Source organism: Lygodium microphyllum, chromosome 14 (genome assembly GCF_053477565.2).
Source record: "Lygodium microphyllum isolate KBCC chromosome 14, Lygodium_microphyllum_v1.1.10, whole genome shotgun sequence".
NCBI classification, from domain to species: Eukaryota; Viridiplantae; Streptophyta; class Polypodiopsida; order Schizaeales; family Lygodiaceae; genus Lygodium; species Lygodium microphyllum.
Window position 1 is genome coordinate 36412627 of NC_141148.1, and position 22165 is coordinate 36434791.

At 38.8% G+C, this 22165-nt stretch overlaps 1 protein-coding gene across 1 annotated transcript; it reads right to left on the reverse strand.

Annotated features, from left to right (window-relative positions):
• Positions 1-16801: 16801 nt before the first annotated feature.
• LOC148025497 (ras-related protein RABA4c-like) lies at positions 16802-21802 on the reverse strand. The gene is made up of 2 exons (XM_087692667.1): positions 21462-21802; positions 16802-18018 (listed from the first exon to the last, which is right to left on the reverse strand). The coding sequence occupies exons 1-2, from the start codon at positions 21746-21748 to the stop codon at positions 17544-17546; spliced, it is 762 nt and encodes a 253-aa protein (XP_087548793.1). The 5' UTR covers positions 21749-21802; the 3' UTR covers positions 16802-17543.
• Positions 21803-22165: the final 363 nt, after the last annotated feature.

Sequence of the window (22165 nt, forward strand, 5' to 3'; positions counted from 1 at the left end):
CAAGGGTACAACCAAGTCAACCACCAAAAATATTTTTGTTGCCTCCAGAAAGAAAGGTATACTGAATCTTTCTCCTTTGAAGTTTGATCCATCTCCTATGAAGCCTCAAGAGAAGAGGGTACTAGAAAAATTCAAATTCTTCCACTAATAAAGAAAATAGCTTGAGTGAGATGAATGAAAGTGATGAGGATGAACCTATGTTGAAGGAGGAATGAAAGGAAGGAGAAACTAAAGATCAAAAAGTTGACTAGCCTTGTGTTTGTTTCTTCGTTACATTTGTACTACAGTTACATTTCCTTTGTACATTCATGCCTCAATTTTGTAACTCACATATATTGAAATTTTGGAATCTTGCTAACATGATTTCTCTCCAATTCCTATGAGTATCTATTGAAGAATACCTTTGACAATAATGTTTGTGAGAGAGAAAAAGTTTCAATTTTTTATATATATTCATAGTTCAAAACTCAAAATGCTAGGAGTCAAACACCTCTCATACAAGAGAAAGATCATTTAGCTCTTCTTCCAATTGTAGTGCCATTGATCTTGACCTTATTCCCCAGGAGTTGTATTATCTAGAAACTCCATGGCATCTCTTATATCCTTTAGACTTAGATTTCTATCCTTTGCTTCTTGTCCAATTACTCTCGCCTCCAATTTTATTGGAATACAATTAACATCAGAATCTAAAGGAACCATGACAAGCTGCAAATATTTACAATGATACAAACCATGACAAGTGTATTCTTCTAGATATCTTTCTAGGATTCATGGCCTTTTGAATGTATTTGGCTATTTTGAGTTTGAAGCTTTTTACCATTGCTTCATCAAGAGTCTCTCAATTCAAGGATGTAAGACTTAGCAATGGCAAATTTGCAATATGTCCCTATACACCTTCTCTTGACGGGACTACATATTATGCATAATATACAAAAATCCTAGTTGAGTCCTAGCTTCACTAAAAAAACCTATAGTTTGATTAGCATACATAATGTTTGCAAATTCTTTATTGATTTCATAGAATGTGCTGTAAGACTCTCCACATGGCTACCATTCAAAACTTGTGGAATGAAAGATATTTAACACTAATAATCCATTGTTTACTTAGTACTTTAATGAATAAATATATTCCCATACAAGATTTAATTAAAAGCTAAACTCACATTGGCTTTGTTGAGAAAAACATTCATTTAGAGGTCAAGTACATCTCCTTCATTTGTAAACATATTGCACCCAAACAAACCATAAGGTGTGATTTTGAAAGTAGTGATACTTGATATACTCTCATTTGTAAACATATTACACCCATGCAAACCATGATCTGTGATTTTGAAACCAATGATATGTCCCTTCTAGTGATACTTGATATCCTCTCCTTTTGTTTTCTTTACCTTATGAGAGCCCCTACAAGATGGCAACATGGTAACACAATTGCTTATAATAAATATTTTACTCTCCCATTTTTCATTTGCATTTTAGTTAAAGATGGTGCAAGAGTTTATTGAATGAGAAGGACACCTTTGGAAGCCATGAAAAAAGGGAGTACAACCGATGTACAAAGAAGGAAACTGAGATAGGAAAGCTCAATAAACTCAAAAATGAATGTCAACAAGGCTAATGAAAATACATTGGGCATGAAGAAGAATATTCAAATGCATCTCGAAAGATACAAAACTAATAGTATTAATTTTATAAGATTTATGAGCTTTGGAACTTCCAAAAGATGACACATCTTAGAGATTTTTGCTAAAAAGAAGTAGAAATTCATGAAATGGCCTCTACTATCTCCAAAGTGGAGAAGACAAGAATACCATATTCTTGCACATGTGGCAAACTCTTGTCGGCTCTTTTCTTAACCCAATGATTAAGAAAAGTAGAAACACCATTTTTTATGTGTTTTCACCCTAATCATAGGCATTTTGAGTCTGTTGGGGTAAAAAGCATCTGGGCTTGCCCGTGTACACTGTGACTATCCATTCTTTATTTGTGTATAATATGATAATGCAATAAGGCAGTCAATTCATTTGGACAGCACCTACATTCTGTGCAATCTTCTCTCCCACCGCATCTTCCTATTCTCCTTCTCCACTGCCATTGCATCCCCTTCAACTAGTATCAGAGCTTTGGATCAGAGCTTGATCGTGGATCTTGGCCCGGTATTACTTCAACTGGATTGAAGACCTAGAGCTTGGAGCTTCAATGCCAGCCATGGCTTCTTCCCCCCGGGGTAAGATTTCATCTCCCACCTCTCCTCGGCCCTCATAGGCTCTTTGCAGACGTTCCTTGGCTTCATTGGGCACCTTGTATGCCCCCATTTGCCCCCTTATCCTCAGTATAACCAGCATGCCCCACAATAGCAACTCACGTTTTTTTGCGCCTCTTTCAAAATCTGGCTCAAAAATCCCATTTTTTCTCATATCTCGAGCATCCGGAACCTGATTTAGGCAAGGTAAGAGTCAAACTTTGGGTTTTGGCACACTATGGATGCAATGATGATGTCAAATTTGCCAAATTCTGATCACAAATTTTTCTGTAACAGATCTGAGTTGATTTACAGTAAGAAAGTGTCATGCTCTTAACTTATGTGATGCTCCCAAGGATTGGTATTTGATGCCCAAATGCTTTGGGGATGTTTGCCCAATGTTTTGAGATGCTTTGGAACTTGGTTTGAGCTTCCATAGCTCTATTTATGCAGGGATTTACTGATGTACATTGATTAGGCAGCAAGGTTTTATCAGGGACGGCTTATGCATAATGCTCTTTGTTGACATTCAGGTGTCCTATTGGATGTATTGATGCTTGGTCATCATGGTTTATGCCCAGATATGCTATTTGAGAGCTATTGAGCCCCGATTTGGATACAGACACTTCATTGTTGGTTGGGATTTATGCTACCTTGGTTGACATGTTATTTTACCTCCAGTTTGGTTAGGCCTATGGTCTACGGGTGCTCCCAACTACTCAGGATTATATGTTGATGCATTTGGATGATGCCACTTTGATGTTTATGCTCCCGAATGCTTCTTGAGCAAAGAGTAGAGCTCAATTCTTGGTTCATTATCATTTTCTTTGCAGCTGGCATTTCACTTCACAAGGTTTATGCTCCATGCTACCCATTATGGGGCTAATGTTTGATGTGGATTCTTTTGGGTTCGGCTGCAGTATGGCAAATGATTGGGCTTGAATCGACTTGCATTTGAGAATTTTGTGGAGCAATTTTCCTTTGGTTGGCTTATCGCTTATGCAGCTTGGATGCTATTTGGCCCTTAATGCCCCAATTATGGATCTTGGATTTACTTGGATGCAGATACATGTTTTAAGCAATGCTTGCTCCATTGTCTTGGCAGTTGATTATTGAGATTTCATTGCTCATTGATGCTTGGTTCTTTGCGGGTTAGTCCTTGATCACTAGACTTCTTGACAATGCTTGGGTTTAGCAGTTATGGCTTTGTTGCTTCTGGTTGCCTAGCTTCTATGCTAGTTGGGTTACTTTTGCCCATACAAGCCAGAGAGCAGTTTCTCTTGATGCTTACTCGGCTATGCACTTTATCTACTGTCATGTACTTTACAAAGCCACTTATTTGGATGTTGTTGTATAGATACTTGGGCTTCTCCTAGAGCTTGACCATTGCAGGATCTTATGCCACTAACCAGTCTTGCATTGACTTGGATGCTACTATGTGGTATGATGTACTGCAAAGTCATGTTTGCCATTAACGGGCTGATTTCATGGTTGAATACCATATGCTCTTACGACAGATGTCTTATGCTTTACCGTACTGTGGTTGGTTATGTCATGTGGTTGGCTACAACTCTTCTTCATGTGGAAGCTTTTGCATCCTTGGTTGATGCCTTTATGTCCTCCCATCTGTTGAGGTTTCATGAGCCTTTGCAGCATGCTTCTACCACTGATATACTTGTTGCAGATGATTGTCTTTATGAGCAGGTTCCCTCCATTGGGATATCCCTTGACTGCTTGAGCTCTATGGATGCTATGGATAGCCCTATTCAAGATGACTTGGATTCTTTGTCGTCTTCTACAAGTTCTTCTACTTCAGATGTTGTTTGCTTCCGTTGTGGGAAGCTTGGGCATGTTCAAAGAAAATGCTTTAGACAGATGAGAGAGCAGCAGAGACAGAGATGGACTTGACATGAGTAGAGAGTCAAAGATACAGTAGATGTAGCAGGTGTTACCACTCTTACTAGTGGTGAGGCACATGCAGTTACCCATGATGATGCAGTTGACATGTACTCTTATCTCTTTTTTTTCCCTACAACTTACTTGCTCAGTGATCAGGCCTATGCGTTTGATTGGCTTTTGCACTCTATGGCATCTTGTCATGTTACCCCTCATAGAGCATGGTTCTCTTCTTACACAAAGGTTGACAAATGTATTGATTTGGGCATTGAGCAGTCTTATGCTATTGTTGGTATAGGGGATATACACCTAGCTTTGCCTAATGGAACTTCTCTTATACTCAAGGATGTTTTACATGTTCCTATGCTTAGTAAGAGCTTGATTTCTATCAGACAATTGCATAACGCAGGATATACTATTTCTCTTTAGGATAGGTCATGGAAGATCTATCGTGGTTGCTTGGTTTTGGCCAGAGGTTCTAGAGTTGGTTCTCATTACCCATGTATGTCTCTCATGTGGGAGATTCTATGGTTGCAGTTATCCGGATACCACATGCAATGTTATGGCATTATCGCCTAGACCATATGCACCATAGAGAGATGGAGATCTTGTCTCGTTTAGACTCATTGTTGCCTCCTATGTCACTTATAGATCTTGATGCTTGCCTTGATTGTACTCTTGGTCCTTGTAGAACCCCCTTGACTTATGGCAATCGTATGAGGCATGCTCCTCTAGATCTTGTCCATTGTGCAGTATATGGACCTATGCCTTCCCAGTCACTTGGTGGAGCATCGTACTTTGTGACCTTTTTTTATCATGCTACCCACCATGTTTGGGCTTTTCCCTTAGTGCAAATTGAAGATGCTACAGTTATGCTTGACAGGTTTATGGATTCTACTGGTAGCATGCCTAGGTGCTTGCAAATGGATTATGAGAGTCATGCTCTCTCTCCCAACTTTCGGACCTCTTGTCAGCAATATGGCATTGATTTCTTGTGCCCACGGTATTATGGGATTGCTCATGGCATGTGCCTAACCTTACAGGCAAAGGTTTCTTCTATGCTTACCACAGTTGGATTATCTTATGGCTTTTGGGCTAAGTCTATCTGGTTAACAAGATGTCGTGCTTGACCTTGGATGGTATTACACCCCATGAGGCATGGAGTGGCATGCAGCTCTCCTATGATTACTTGAGGATTTTTTGCTGCCAGGCATCTGTACGTATGCCACATGAGCCTATGTCATGTAGATGTATCCTCCTTGGTTATGAAGATGGTGACTTCAAGGCCTAGAGATTATGGGATTTGGATGCCCAGTAGGTCATACACTGCGCAGTCGTCATGTTGTCTTCTATGAGATGCAAACACCTCTCAGGCCTCTTGATGAGCGTTCAGTACACTTTATGGTTGATTTTATAGCAGCTATAATGCCATTACATCAAGTTTTTTATGCTAAAAATGAGGCACTTATTGGCCTAGATGACATAGCTGTGCATAGCAATCAGGGTCAGAATGTTAGTGATCAGTTACTAGACCCCTTGCAAGCTCATGAGAGTCATTTTCTTGTAGTTTTGCAGGCTAGACAACCAGACATATGTCAGTCTTCCGCTTCGCTGAGGCCACATGTAGTCTTGAGACCCTGTTGGATGAATGTCCGAGATGTTGGCTCTCTTTCAGTGATTGACTCTGGAGAGTTTGACTGCTCTCCATTGTCTTGTATGTGCCACAGTGATGCTATGCGCGACTCTGATGCTTTACATCCGTGCACTGATGAGTTGTGCTTGCTTCATGAGAAGAATTCTTGGATTGCTCCATTGTATAGAGCTATGCAATCGCTTATCTCCTAAAAGTCATGGACTCGGGGATGCTTGACTCTTCTTCTGCAAAGGTTCCCAACACTTCTTGCACAGCTCGCTTTTTGATTGGTGGGCGTTGGGTGAGATGTCATGATTCCTCGCCTTGTCTTTTTCTTTTCTTTTCTTTGTTTTTACTCCCCAACCACATTGGCCTTTTAATGGGAGGTTGTTGGGGTAAAAGGACTCTAGGCCTACGCGTGTACACTGTGACCGCCCATTCTTTATTCATATATAATATGATAGTGCAATAAGGATGTCAATTTAGTTGGACAGCACCTACATTGTGTGTGCTCTTCCTTCCCGCATCTTCCTCTTCTCCTTCTCCACTTCCATTACATCCCCTGTTGGGGTAAAAGGCCTCTGGGCCTGCCCATGTACACTGTGATCACCCATTCTTTATTCATACATAATATGATAGTGCAATAAGGCTATCAGTTCAGTTGCACAGCAGCTACATTGTGTGTGCTCTTCTCTCACGCATCTTCATCTTCTCCTTCTCCACTGCCATTGCATCCCCTTCAGAGTCAAGTACCTACAAAAGTAAAGTTACTATTAATGGGTGGATACCTCTTGTCTAAGCCAAGAGTAACCTCTAAAAATAGTTCTAACATTGAGACAAAAGCATGGATGCAATGTTCCCCTTGTTACATGGCCACCTTAGAGCCATAAACAAAAGAAGAATTTGAAGCAAAGAGCCTATTTGTCTCATACAGAGCTCTTCCATAAGCAAAACTAGAGTCTGAAGAGCAAGACAATGAAAGTAAAGAGCAAGGTTTTGAGAGTGTAGAGGAAAAATATTTCTTATAAGAAGAGGATCCCAATGATGCAGCCATAGAGTCCAAAACAGATGAAGATACCACATGGTGGGATGGAATGAAGTTGGTACCCTTTGGATTAGTTAATGAATCTCATCAATGTGAAAAAGGCATATCAAATATGGATCAAGAAAAAAAACATTTCCTTCACTACTAGCTCTTGTCATCCCGATCTACCTTTCTCAACAAAAGATGATGATGATGATGATGATGAAGCACCATGACAACAAGAACCAGTGGCACAAAAGAAAAATAACTTAGATAGTCCTTGTTATGTGACATTCCTAGATGTATCCTTAGAAGATGAATCCTCGTGTAATGAAGTGACTATTCCTTTAAAAATTTTGGAAATAGCCCTTTTACCATATCAACATCCAACAGTATTAGACGAGTTATAGTTGAAGGAAAAAGAGGCTAGTTCTAGTGGAGCATTCAAAGAAGAGACGACTCCCTTGAAGGAGTTAGAACATGTTCACATGATATTTAGCAAAGAAATGGAAGGTGAAAAATATTTGATCTTTATTGATGTAGATGATGGAATTGAATGTCATCTCAAAGTGGGTAGTAATCTCCTTGACGAGAAGTTATTGGTCCTCCATGACCTACTGAAAGAAACCTTGGATTTGAAAGGGATTGATCCCACTATAGGTTAGCACCATATTGATTTTAAGCCTAATGCCAAGCATGTATGACAATGTCAGAGATATATAAATCCTAACAATTCCACCCTGGTAAGAACAAAGTTGTTGAAACTTTTAAGAGTCAAGTTCATCTATCTAGTGGCCAATAGTGAATGGGTTTCATCTATTGTGATTGTACCCAAGAAGAATGGGAAGTTGTGGATATGTGTGGACTTATGAAAGTTGAATTCCAAGACAAAGAAGCACCATTTTCCTATTTTACAGATGTACTACTATGCACAGTGGTGGGACATGAGTTGTACTCTCTACATGGATGGATTTAATGGATAGAATCATGTGCAGATTGTAGAAGGAAATTATTATCAGTTGATATTTACCATTGAATTGAGGAGCCTATACCTACAAGGTGATGTTGTTTGGGCTCTACAACACTTCAGCCACCTTTCAGTGAGTGATGATGGCCACATTCCAAAACAATCTGCATGATTTCATTGAGGTTTATTTAGATGATTTGTATGTCTTGAACCTATTCTGCAAGCATTGGGGATACTTGTAGATGCTCTAATTGGAGCTCTGACTATTGGACCTCCCTCAACCCTAGCAAATGCATTGGGTTTTCTTTAGGAACTCTATTGGGTCACATTGTCTTTGCACATGGGATAGCAACAAATCTAGTAAAGGTTGAAAAGATAGCAGCTTTGATAGCACCAACCAATCTCAAGTAGTTAAGAGGTTTTCTTGGCTATGTGGACTACTACAAGAGATTTGTTACACATTTCACAACAACAACGGTAGCCCTCTTGCACAAGATCTTAAGGAAATATGTAGAGTTCATTTGGACAGATAATTTTGAAGAAGCTTTCAACACTTTGAAGTAGTGCTTTATTAAGTACATATCTTGTAACCTCTTGATCAATAATTCATCAATGGGTTGGGCATAGCCATCTACGAGAAAGATTCCTCAAAACTAGATCAACTTATTTACTATGAAAGTTGCAAGGTCACTGATAGGGAAAGAAATTATATAGTGACCAAATTGGATTGCCTAGCAATAGTGCTTGCCATAGAGAAGTTTCGGTATTACATTTAGTCAACTCACTTCAGTTGTTATGTGGATCATGAGGCTTTGTCCTTTTTTATGAATAAAGTTGATATGGCTGCATAATGAGGTGGTTACTCCTATTCCAAGAGTTTGATATTGAAGTGGTGACAAAATCTAGTTGCTCCCATGTACTAGTTTATCATCTATCGCAGATTCCTCAAGGCAAAGAAAAGGAGCAAGATGATCTTGATCTTCATGATGCTTCCTTGTTTTTGTGGTAGAAACTATAACACATTGATATGTTGACATTGCTAATATCTTAACTAAATAGCAACAACATCTTGGACTCTCTAATTGGGAAAAGAAGAAGCTTTTGTTGGAATTGGCCCTCTATACCTTACTAGGCTGCACACTTTACAAGAAAGGAAAGGATGAAGTACTGCAAAGACGTCTTATAGGAGAGTCTTGAAAGTTTACCATGATGAGCCATGTGGTGGTTGGACACTTTGTAGGAGAAGTGACAACCAAAAAAGCTATGCTTATAAACACTAGTGGCCAACACTATACATAGATACCTATGATTACTACAAGTGTTATGATACTTTTCAATGGATAGGAAATCCTTCCAAGACAACCAGTGACATGCCTCTAAAGCCTATTTGTCACTTGAAGTTGTTCAAGAAATGGGGCATCAATTTTTTGGGATCAATTGACCCTCTCATCAAAAGGAAGTAGAAGCACTACATCCCGATATGTACTGACTATGTGATGAAATTGTGTGAAGCCAAAGATTTCAAGCAAGATGAATCAGGGGAGTTTTGAGGTCTTGAAAATTCCTTTTAGGAGATAGAGAGAGTTCTCTAGACTAATAGGAGCAGAGCCTCCATAACTGAAGTTCTCAATGTTTAACTCATTCCAAAAAGATGGAAGATGGATTTCTACAATCATTAGCAAAGGCAGTTGGATCACCATGCAACATGTAAAACATGGGAAAAGGTGAAGATATGAGAACTCGTTCATCTTTGCTTGGAAGGGTAGAATGCGAGATTTCATGCTTGGAGTAAATAAGAATAGCATAAAAGAGGTACTGGTGGTGCAACATGTGTTTATGCATAGAGAGCTATATTTGGAACCTGGAACTTCAAATCTTCCAATGCATAGACCAAATTGTAAGGATTCGATTCTATAAGTCTTTCTTTTCTTGAACTTGGTTTAAGGTTTATAACATTTGTTCATTTGTCTTGTATATGTCTATCCCTCTAATCTTGAGAAATGGCAACTAGTCGAGTCTATTGTTGATGTTATTGATGTGATGCATGGCTAGATTGGAGAAGATATGTACAAATGTAGAAAGAAGACAGAGCTTGCAGAGAATGGAATATTCTTCTATGACCATTCTTATATTATTCCCATGCAGCGTAGCCAATGGGGATCAATATCCCCCTTCCTTTGCCCAATTTTTCAAGCTTTGAGTGGCCTTTTCCAAGTCCATCTACTAGTGAGGGCTATAGATGTAAAAATTTTTTTGAATATAGAGAGCATTAAAACCTAATATCTCAAGTAGACTAAACAAATGTACTTTGTTCATACCTATTAATATGTTTGTTGACTTCTTTTCTAATGATGAGATAAGAAGATCAAAGGTCATGCTTTTAGTGAAGAGACTAACATATGATAATGTTATACAATTTGTTGATGGGGAATGGGACACTAGGATAGAAGGAAAATTATATATAAGATAGATCAAGACTTGGTAGCTTGTAAATATATGATTGCTACTCAAAATTTCATCCTTAGCTTTTATTATAGTAGATGGCATTATATTGGTGGTAGTCTGGTTGCTTTAGACTAAAATCTTGATAATTTTAGCAAAGATCCTATAGTGGATCTTGATGTTTGGTACAATGAGAACATTAAACCAATCCTAAAGGTTAGATCATCATGTACACTACATCAAGTGAGGATGGATATACAAAATAAAGATATTGAACTATCATACTCATTTGTGCTCCAACTTAATAACAAACGAGTAAGTTTTTATATCGTATTATATCCACTTAGGTGTATATCTGATTTCACTTTCTTATTAATAAACATTTGTAACATGTTTTTGACATATATCAATGAGGAGAGAGAAAAATATACAATGCAAGGATATTGAAGAGAAGATCTCTTTACTATCAATATAAAATACATATACAAATTTTGTGGCAAATTTTTGTCAGCCATCTCCATGACTTATATGGCTTACAAGCAATGAGGCAAAGCTACTTCTTTTCTTGAGAACTTTTCTTAGGAGAAGGGACATACTTTCTAGGAGTCCATTTGCGTTTCTTTGATGCTTTGGTTGCCTTGGGTGTTGAAGGCATAGCTTCACCTGCTATAGTTACATGCACCTCCTCTCCTTCAATGTCCAAGTCTCCACTATTATCCATTCTTGCCGGCTACATACAATTGACCATTATGCACTTCATGACCTTTGCTCTTACATACTAACATGCTCACTTGTATAGCAATCCCTTGTAAACTATCATACATTTGTAAGAAAAGATTTTTAGTTCATTGGTAATTTTTACAATGGACTATACTATTATCATCAATGGATTATTTTGCAATAAAGCTCTATCTTAAAGTTTAGTAGCTTTCATATTACCATTATAAGTTTATCATCATTGAGATAAATAAACTTAACCAAACTTCTAGCATTTGCAATTACTCTCCAGCCACAAGAGTGATTATCATCTTGATGAGGACGCTGCAATCAACAATATAAAGTAAAACAATGAAACTTTTTTATGATAGTTTATAAAATAAATTTTCTTATTATATTCCAACCATATTAATCAAGACCTTAATACCGCAATTTGTCTATATTGCATTGTTGCAAGTAAATTAGAAGGCATGGGAGGCTTTTTCTCTAGCACTTCAATCAATCTTTTTACAACTCTGTACCAAAAAGGTAATAAAATTTAGAGTATTTGTAAAAAAATATCAAAATATTTAAATTACTTGAAAAAAAAATATTAAAATATCAAGGAGACCTTAGATTATATAACTTACAACCTAGCATTTCCATGTCTTCCTTTCATAGAAATGATGAGGAAACATTGCCTCTCTACACAATCTATTCCAACAATTAGGCTCTAATGAGAACTGAAAACAATCATATTTCAATAATCTAGCAAAACAAGATATCATAAAATCTAATAAATATCAATTTACTTAATTTTCATTGTATGGAATTAGAGGAACCTCCAAAGTTTCAAAGTCAATTGGATTAAACCAATGATCAAATGCACTTGCATCAAGCTCACTCCTCATATAGTATGTGATAGATGGATCAAGACCCTCAATTTTTTGTTGTATATCAAAGAGGAACTCATGCATTACACACCTAGCAAAGAAATGGAGATAGTAAGCATCAACATGAAAGTCTATTGCTAGAAAAATATAGTGAGTAAAAACAAATTTTGATATACTATACCTCATCCCAGCAAGAAGAATAGAGTCACTTACTTCTCTCATTTTATTCTTGATAATTTGAACATAGTCAGAGTTTAAAAATACCATATCAAATCTTTTCTTAATATCACCAAGTAAAAAGTAACAAACATTGAAGCCCTTAGAGCCAGCCCTTTCAAGAAGGGTAGATGGCTCTTCTTAAAAAGATGGGAGTTGCTTTGCTTCCTTTTCTTCTTCCTTATTTCTTTTATACTCCCTCCACTTATTTGCCCGCTTTTCTATGGCCTTTTCCTCTTTCTCATGTAGTCTTGTGTCCTTTTCATGGGTGACATCTTCAACCTTAGGACTTGGATCGCCTTTCTTTTTTCTATGTAGAGGCATATTTAAAATATTGAAAGCCTTCACATAAAAAAGGGGAACTGGCTCAGGGACCTTTAAAAACATGTATATCAACCTCTTGAGAATTATCATGTCTTTATCCATAAGTGCAAGCCTATGTGCATGAGCAGCACAAATATAAGAATCTTGAAAAAACTCAATCAAAAAATCTTCTACAACCTCCTAAATACAATTGAGAGCTACCCTAGTCCATCTAAAACTATCAAGACTATGCTTGTCACAAATTTCTTTGACAAGGCTTTGAAAAGGCAGTTTTGGAATTGCATTATTGAGAGCCTTCATTGTACTTCTTTAGGCATCTAACATGTTGTGAAAACCTTCTCCTTGGCTTTGATTTCCTTGTAAGTTTGGAAGGCTTGGAGGATTGATGAATCTTTGAAGCAAGATCCCTATGATCAACTTTCTTCTTCCTTGTAGTGGCCTTAGTTCTAGCCATTTGAAACAGTCAAAAAAAACAAAAAATACCTCAAAATTAGGACAGATCTATGCTAAGGTATTCCACTTTAGCTGCATTTCAAGAGGCGTTCACAAATCATTTGGCCAAATATCTTGCCCATCCTCTTATAGTTAATTAGGCCAAGAAAATCAATCTTTCTCTTGCAAATAACATATTCACTTTCAATCTCCTCTTTGATTTTCTCCTCCATGGTAGAGAGTTGTAGTTCCAGTTGGATATAAGTGACTAACATCTTGAATGATAGGCTCTAACACCTTTCTCAACTTTGGGGGAACATTGAGGATCTCAATGGCTTTATAATCAATACTAGACATTGGCTTCAACACTCTGTCACAAACCTATACCTAAGCCTGCTCACCATATTGAAGTCCTTGTTCATCAACGTGACCTGGTATGCACGGGCAGTAGAAATGTAAGAAATATTCATAAAATCTATGATGAAGTCCTCTACCGCCTCTTGTAAACATAGAATAGCTAAAACTTGCTACTTCCTTTGGAGTCCATCAATTGTGGCAACCCTAAACAATCTATTTGAGATATCCTTGACCACTCTGATAAATATGGCCTTTGGGATAAGATGCTTGGTTGCTTTTTGGGATTTTCTTATTTCTCTAACATTTATGCATACAAAACCCCCTTGACTTTCTTTTCCTATTGGCTAGGGTTAGTTAGCAATGTTCCTCAATTGACATAGTTGAAGGCTCACTATACTCAAGAGCATCAAGAGGAGGTGAATGTTCCCCTTGGCCAAGAATAGTAGGAGGGGTTGAAGCTTAAGGATTAGGAGAAGTTTCGAGACCTAAAATGGGCTTGACACTGGCTCTCTAGCACTAGTCGGACCTTGAAGACACACAAGACACCCCACACGGCCTCATGGCCAAGAGCATCTAAGGCTCACACTATGTTAAACTCTAATATCCATTTTGCATTTATAATAGGACACAGTCCAATGTTTACCTTTCCCTACTCCTCCGAGGGAGATCCCATAACATATAGGTATAATACCTCGTACCACATACACAGGAGGCAACCTCTCGGCTGAAACACCACGGCCTCACTACAACTCTCCTACATCTCAGGGATTGGCCCCAAGATGTGCTACCTCAACATGAAGAAAAAATGTACAAGCTCCACTCTTTGATTTCTCGAACGATCTAGGAGTTAATATTTCCTCACTGAACTTATCCCAAGGAACCGCTCGTCGAACCTACATAAAAGAACTTCCTCACACTCTCAGCGTTGGTCAATGTTTGGCATACAAGTGCTATGCATCCAGGATTTTGTACCATGTGACATGCAAGATGCAAAAGTGAATGCTTATTGTGCACAAATATTTTATTATTAAAAATCAGTAAAGTGGAGTGAAAAAATCAGCCCTTCAATGATTTTCAATCTATTCGTTGTTGTTGCTACGTTGCTAGAGACTAGCACCAAGTTACCTTGTGCTACTAGCCTCTTAAAACTTAAATCATCATCATCATATATGACGTGCATAGCCAAAATATCAGACTTTACTTCATTCTCAACACACTTAAACACTTCCACAACCCTTCTTTTCCCCCTACCGCTTATGTATTGCATCATTGCATAGGTGTAGGGTTTCGTTTTTTATCATTTTCAATGTATAAAGCGATAAAAAGGGACTAAAACACAAAAAACAAGGATGAGCTGAGGCTATACCTCTTGCCACACATTCACGAACATTAATCATATTTTTTCCTATTTATTTGTCACAAAAAACCTAACTTTTTTTATTTTTGTTATTTTTTCCTATTCATTTTCTTCAAAAATTATGAAAAATCATACTTGTGAGCTCTCACTGGTCAAAAGCACTCAACTCCACTTCTTTATTCAATTTTACTCCAAGGAAACTCAAAACACTCACTAAAACCCCCAATTTTCATGATTTCTTCAAAAACAACACTTTGCGGGTTTTACGTGTTTTGAGAAAAATTTATTATATCATCAAAATTTTTGGTTTTATCTTTCATTTCAGAGATAATTCAGCATATGAAACCAAGATCAATCATCATCAATTATTTTCTTCAATTATCTTTCATCAAACAAAGAAAAAGACCACTTACTCATAGAAACTCACGTGTTCAAGGCACGTATCCTGAGATTGAGAGGCCGTTGACGCTTCCCTCTTGTCGTTGATATGCTCTCTAGTCCTAATCTATGTCCTCTACCACTCCATCAACATGGTTTGCTTCAAAATCTTCATCAACTCCCCTTCTCTCTTTCATTGATGCATATGAACAGTCCACAAGAGGAGAGAGGAAGGAGGAGAGAGAAAGATTAAAAATCAGATTTTCATTCCTTTCATTATATTACACATGGTTACCATCAAAATCTTGCCCTCCTTGCATAGATCGGGGATCTCCCTCTCTCTCTCTCTCTACATAATTGAGGATCCAAGAGGCACAAAAATCCCCAAAAAATGAGGCATCAATCAAAAAATGCCCCCTCCTTGCATCTCCACATGGTTTTGCATGTTTTCTTCATTTAGAGTTTCATTTGTAAAATGTCCACTTCAAAAAAACCACTTTCACACTATCGCGGAAGGGTTTTCAAGAGGTGCAAACGGACTTCGATTCACGATCCGACTAGACAAGCGGCTTCGTTGCATCGAAATCCATCAAGTTGGCCTCTCCCACACACTTTTTGGCTTCCCAATCTGGTAGCCGCTTTATAATGTCGAACCTTGCAGGGATTAAATGGGGGGTCAAACGACCTCCGATTGACAAATCGAGACTTGCGTTTGGTTCATGACGTCGAAATGCATCTAGGAGAACTCTAGCTTAGCCATCTGCCACCATTTTGTTTTTCATGAAAATTGGCTCTTTAACGCCTCTTGGGCACTTTCTGGCTCCAAAACAGGCTCTAGTGCTCCAAGAACGGGTCCAAATTGGGTCCTAAAATCTAGCTCTCAAGAAGTTAGAATTTAATTGTTATTTGAAGATGTTGCTTCTATTGGAGTCTCAATGGGAACCTCTTGAGGGACTATGGGAAGATCCATGATAGAATGGTCAACATATTCCTCTAAAGGAACATCAAAAGCTTGTGGATGTGGCTTTTGGATATAGGCCTTCCTTACAGTCTGCTTGGTCCTTGCCATTGGAAATATGTTCTCTCAAAAGTAGGAGAAGGAAGAGGAAACTTGGAAGATGCTAAGAGAATTGCCGTTATGGCACAAGGAGAGTACTTCATGGAGGCCGAGCTACTTGCAATCATACCATTGCAGATGATGTTTGGGAAGGTACTAACTAGTAGTAAGGGGGATGATGACTGTCACAACATTGAGGAGAGGACTTTGTGGAGACCATATTGACTACGATCACACCATTGTGGACAATGGTCATCGACAAAGGTGCTTATGCATAGTAAGGGATGATGGCCATCATGGCACAACGAGAGGTTGTCTTGGAGTGTGTAGGAAGTATTATTATCATTTATGAACTAGTGAATGATGTGTTGGATGAACTTTATAGAACTTCATTTTTCAACTACAAAAGTCATATCACTAGGTTGAGTTTCTAATAATACCCACCATAGGTGAATAGTTGCAAACAATGGTACACCCCAAACATACATACTTAAACAAATTATCTAGTGAAAGGTAATACATGATATGTAATAAATAAGATGGAACTATTATGTCCAACACAAAGTGAGCACAAAATTAGCATTTTTTCATGGAGTTGCAACTATCTTAACAATCCATATTTGATTCCTCATGTCTTTGGATTCTAGAAGTTACCATGCACATTAAAAAGCCATATTAATTACAACCGACTAATAACTTAGCATTTTATGCATGAAAGCAACTCACACAACCAATTATATGTGAAACCTAATACCTAATTGAATATAAAAATCTATAATTTGCACGCAAGATCTAAAGGACTCATAGTAACCCTTTCACCATATATCATCAAACTTCACAATAATCCCCCATGGAAATCCATTTTTGCAAGGTTGCAAAATGCAACACAAGTTCTACCTTGTTAATAACATATACAAGCCTCCACAAAGGACATCTATAACTAGCAACATGAATGATATCTAAGTTGGCATCCTTCATCAAAAATGAATCCTTTCAATTCATCGAAAGATTCATTGCCACATGAGAAATGAATACAAACAACCTCCATGCCAACAACCATTCAGTATTCCTTGCATGGACCTTTGCTAAACATGGTGCTTTCTAAAAAACTATTTGCTCCTCAACAAGATATGGCTCATACATAGACCACATGTATAGGACACTTCATTCAAATGTTTACAATCTTCTAACCCTTGGTCTAACCACTTGATTACTTCTATTAGTACACATCTTTGGAGTGTGGATTGCCTCAATACTTCTTTTATAAGTAGGTTGGTCATTGTGATTTTTATTACTTTCTCATTTCAAACTACGAATCAAAAATTGTAAAAGTTGATTTTGCATGGCCTCGGCCCAATATCATTGCTGTCTGACTCTATTATAAATTAGAGAGGAGTGTGATCTAATCGGTGTGGGCATATGTTATGCTAACCAACACATCTCTCGCTCTCTCATTCTCCTACTAGTACTCATTCATGTACACTTAAATGAGTACTACGCTAGTCTTATAACACACACACACACTCTCTCTCTCTCTCTCTCTCTCTCTCTCTCGTACTCATATTCACGTACACCTAAACGAGCACAAGACCGGTCTAATTTTATGAGAGAAACATGCAAGGAAGTAAATCAACAACACTTGCTCCTCCCACTCTTATCACCTTGATGATCACCATCATCGACTTTGACAGAGAGGCTGACGCCAGAGAAGGAGGAAGAGCTAAGGCGAGGACTACTATCGTTCCGATGAGAGGAGGCGACGATGGCCTTCTTACTACTGCAGCGGAAGATGGTCGTGTGGATGTGAGAGAGGAGGGTCATGAAGGCGGGCTCGACGTTGGAGGAGTCGAGGGCGGAGGTCTCGAGGAAGAAGAGGCCGTGCTGGTGGGCGTAGGCGGCGGCGTGGTCGAGAGGGACGGCCCGGAGGGAGGCGGGCAGGTCGCATTTGTTGCCCACCAGCATCACCACCACGTTGGCGTCCGCGTGCAGCCTCAGCTCCTCCACCCACCTCCCCACGTGCTCGAACGTCTCCCGCTTCGTTATGTCGTACACCACCAGCGCTCCCACCGCGCTCCTGTAGTACGCACTCGTCACCGCTCGATACCTGCCGCGTGGTTTTCTTACATGAGCATGCTCTCTCTCTCTCTCTCTCTCTCTCTCTCTCTCTCTCTCTCTCTCTCTCGCGCGCGATGCACCCGTGGGCATGCGGCGACACACACACACACTAGCTGGCCTAGCTGGTGTTACCCGCCAGGCCTCCTACCCATGCATTGCATGGTTGGTGGGCTTGTGAATCTCTCTCTCTCTCTCTCTCTCTCTCTCTCTCTCTCTCTCTCTCTCTCGATGCACCCGTGGGCATGCGGCGACACACACACACTAGTTGGCCTAGCTGGTGCTACCCGCCAGGCCTCCTAACCATGCATTGCATGGTTGGTGGGCTTGTGAATCTCTCTCTCTCTCTCTCTCTCTCTCTCTCTCTCTCTCTCTCTCTCTCTCTCTCTCTCTCATACATACATGTGTGTGTGTTTTCAAATTCAAATAAATGTGTGCTCACGTGTACACACACACAAAAAATAGAACATAGAGGAGAACTCTTATACTTTAATAAAATCTAAAACATTCAAGCTAAAATATGTAAACACTAGGATCACTTTGGTTATAACATGTCTAATAATAATAGAGGAGAACTCATAATAATAGAACTTGAAACTTTTTGCACGAAAATATCTAAATGCTAAACTTTACTCCAAGATCGCTTTGGTTATAACATGTCAAGAAAATGGAGAAATTTTTAATTTGCAAAATAACTTCGAATTTTTTGGATGCCAACATTTTATGACTATAGCTTTTGGGTTGCTAGGAGTATCATGTTTCACAAAAGAAAGAAATCTTATCTTCAAGAAAAACAACTAATCTTAGTCCCTCACTTGGCGATAGACACAAATTGACCTTGCTACCTTGGGAACTCTCATTTGACCTATCTCCACCCCAAGGAAAATGCCGGCCCACCATTTCTAGTTCTTGGCAAATAGGTTGGCAACCAAGTGGGTGGCTTGAAGTATCTGATTCTCCATGGAAGATGATGCCATCCTTGTAAACAAACCTCCTTAACATGGCATATTCTTCTTAAAGCTACATGGATGGAGAAAAGGCAAAGAAATCAAGTAGAGGTGGGTTGTGCCATAAATTTAAGTATTAAATAGAAATTGTCTTACATTTGCTTTTATCTTGCAACTCTAATGGAGATTTCTTAATTTTCTTGAACTACATCATTTGGCCCTCTCACCTTTACATGCAACACCATTGCTTGGAATTGAGGAAGCCAATGGTCTACACACAAAAGTTTAAAATTATCTCAAAGCCCATGTGTCATGACATATCTCGCTTCAAAGAAATGAAGCTCTATTCCAATATACTTTCTCCTTTTCTATTCACGCATTAACATGATCTCTTATTTTGCATAATAATGTTATGGAGCAAGGGCATCATGAAAGCCTCGGCTTCAAGCCAAGTGAAAAAATACCAATTTTATATGAGGACCTAAACAATACTCCTCACTTGAACCAAGCCCAATTAGATTCTAACACACTTGACTATCTCCCACATATAAGAATGTTGCTTCAAACTATGAAGCCTATCCCCTCTACTATAGTGGACCATTGTATATGCCTTTCTATGCACTAGTTGTGCACTCCTTATATTGGACATTGTTTTGCCTACATGGTTATATGATGTTTTAATATCCATACACATCCTCAGTGTATATGGGCTAACAAGCTTCTATTATGGTTGTATATAAGTGTAGTTGGGTCCATACTAAACCTATTCCACTTGAGTCATATGTAACTTTTCCTTATTTTTGAAATCTGCTTCACTACATTTTCAAATAAAAATAGATTGATTTTATATTAAAGAAAAGCATCCTAAAAGCTTTGGGTTGAAATATTTTAAAATGGAAAGCTTAGGAAAACTTTAGGTTAAAAAGTATGTGAGTTGTTGATTCTTGAACTTGTATATCGAATTTCTTAATTTCTATACAATTATATGTTTCCTAGAATCTAGGCTATGCTAAGATTATTCTCATATTTAAGGGAAAATTTGTGAAGCCAATCAAGCAATCACCAAGGGTTCATCCTATAACTTGATCTTGACGACCAACGTGCAGCCCATGTTAGAAGCCCATTCCAATATAGGTTTGAGCTCTTCCTTGACTAGAAGGATAGTTCTACATTTCCCATGATCCCTTGAGTTAGAGAAGCCCCAAATCCTCAACATTTGATACTTCACCTCCTAGCTTGAGTTTTAATAGTCCAACTACATTTGATCTAACCCTCTCCAAAATAGCTCTACACTCCTATTTCTTTTTGGGTGAGCACATGCGCCTAACATTGTAGGTTAGGGCGATGACCTTCCTTGGATCTTATGCACAAGGTAGACCAATATCTAGCTAATCCTCCTTAATATGCTACAAGGGTGGCATAGATATTGGTCTCAAGAAAAGACTAATTAGCAAGCTTCTTGAGCACGACCTAGACCTTGCCACCATCTTTATATTCTTTGGCCTACTCTTCCTGAGAAATAAATTTTCATTATTGGACATGACACCCTTGGTTTCTTTAGCTTCCTTGGCTAGTGCATGTTTATCTTTGTTAGAGCTATCTCAAAAACTATAATAGGATTTCCCCTACTCTATTGAGGGGACTTGGAGCTAGAGGGGTTATAGTGCACAGTTTGAGGGGCGATTTGAGGAATTCCAATTACTTTTGTAGCCTCCACATGCTTATTCTCTTCAACTTGCTTCTCATCCTAGTGGAGCTTATTAAGAGGCTAGTCCCTGGCATAGTACCAAGATAGTACCTTGAGACTTACAATGATAACCTGTGTCAAGAAATGCTACTAAAAAAACTTCTATAATGAGCAGGAACACTCTAGAAACATAAATGGATGTTGAGAAGCATAAATGTATGTCAATATTTAGTGGTTTAAACATACATGGTTGATGTTGTTTTTGGCTATTTTGTTCGAATATAGCTGGCTTTCTTTGAAATCTATTAAGCATGATATCTTTGAAAGACAACCACCACCATCACAACTTTTCCAATGAACAACTACCACCATCTCAATTGCTCATAGATAGCTATAGCGCCATGATGTAAAAGTTACCATGGAATCTAGATATAGCATATTTTTATGTTATGAGCATGTGTTCTCCATTTAGCGCTTTCTTTGTTTGTTTAGTGTGCATATTGGGTTTTTCATTACAACACGCAGACATAGATGTTTTGTGAAGATTAAGCCTAGCCAAAGACAATCAAGGATGACTAGTTAAACGATAATATTCATTGGAGATGGAAGTGGTCATCTTCTTGATCAAAGGATTGGTTAATTTATAAGGAAAACTATTGCGTAAGGTGATCGAGTACTTCACCTTAGACCTCGGTGGAATTACGGTAAGCTCCATTAACCTAATGTGTGGATGGAAGGGTGACGACAAATGAACCTTATATTCCTTATGGGGTTTAAAGTTAATTGTATGAGAGAATTTACCTCTCTTGGCCTGCAGTGTCCCAGATCTGGGCCTTGATGGTCTTGCCGTCGATAACGAGGGTTCGAGTCTGGAATTCGACACCGATGGTAGCCCTCGAATCCAGGCTGAATTCCTTCTGCGAGAAGCGCTTCAGCAGCTGCGACTTGCCCACTGATGTGTCCCCAATCAGCACCACCTTGAATATGTAGTCCACCTTATTATTAGCATTAATGTTACTGCTGGCACTGTTGTTATTCAAAGTCCCCGGAGAAGCAGCATCAGTAGCGCCAGAAGGCCGATCTGACATGGCGTCTCTCTCTCTCTCTCTCTCTCTCTCTCTCTCTCTCTCTCTCTCTCTCTCTCTCTCTGCGCTTCTCTCTCTCAGTAAGGATCCGCTCAGCTGCTACGATCAGCTGCGCTTCTCTCTCTCTCTCTCTCTCTCTCATCGTGCAGACGTGCCCATGCACTTTTGCCTCATTTCCAAGGCAAACTAACCAAACCTTTAGAGCCAGGACACAGGCTAGTAAATGGCCGTATGTGTGCTACTCTGGCAAGTTGACCAACATCAGTAGGGAATTGACTAGGGTAAGCCTCACCAACCATCTTTGTGGTTTCACCAGCTACACCCATTGCATAGAGGAAGATTGTAGGTTTTTAAATCGCCAAAATCCTTTTACATATCCATCTATTGCTCTAACTATGTTGTCACTAGCCAATAGGAAGG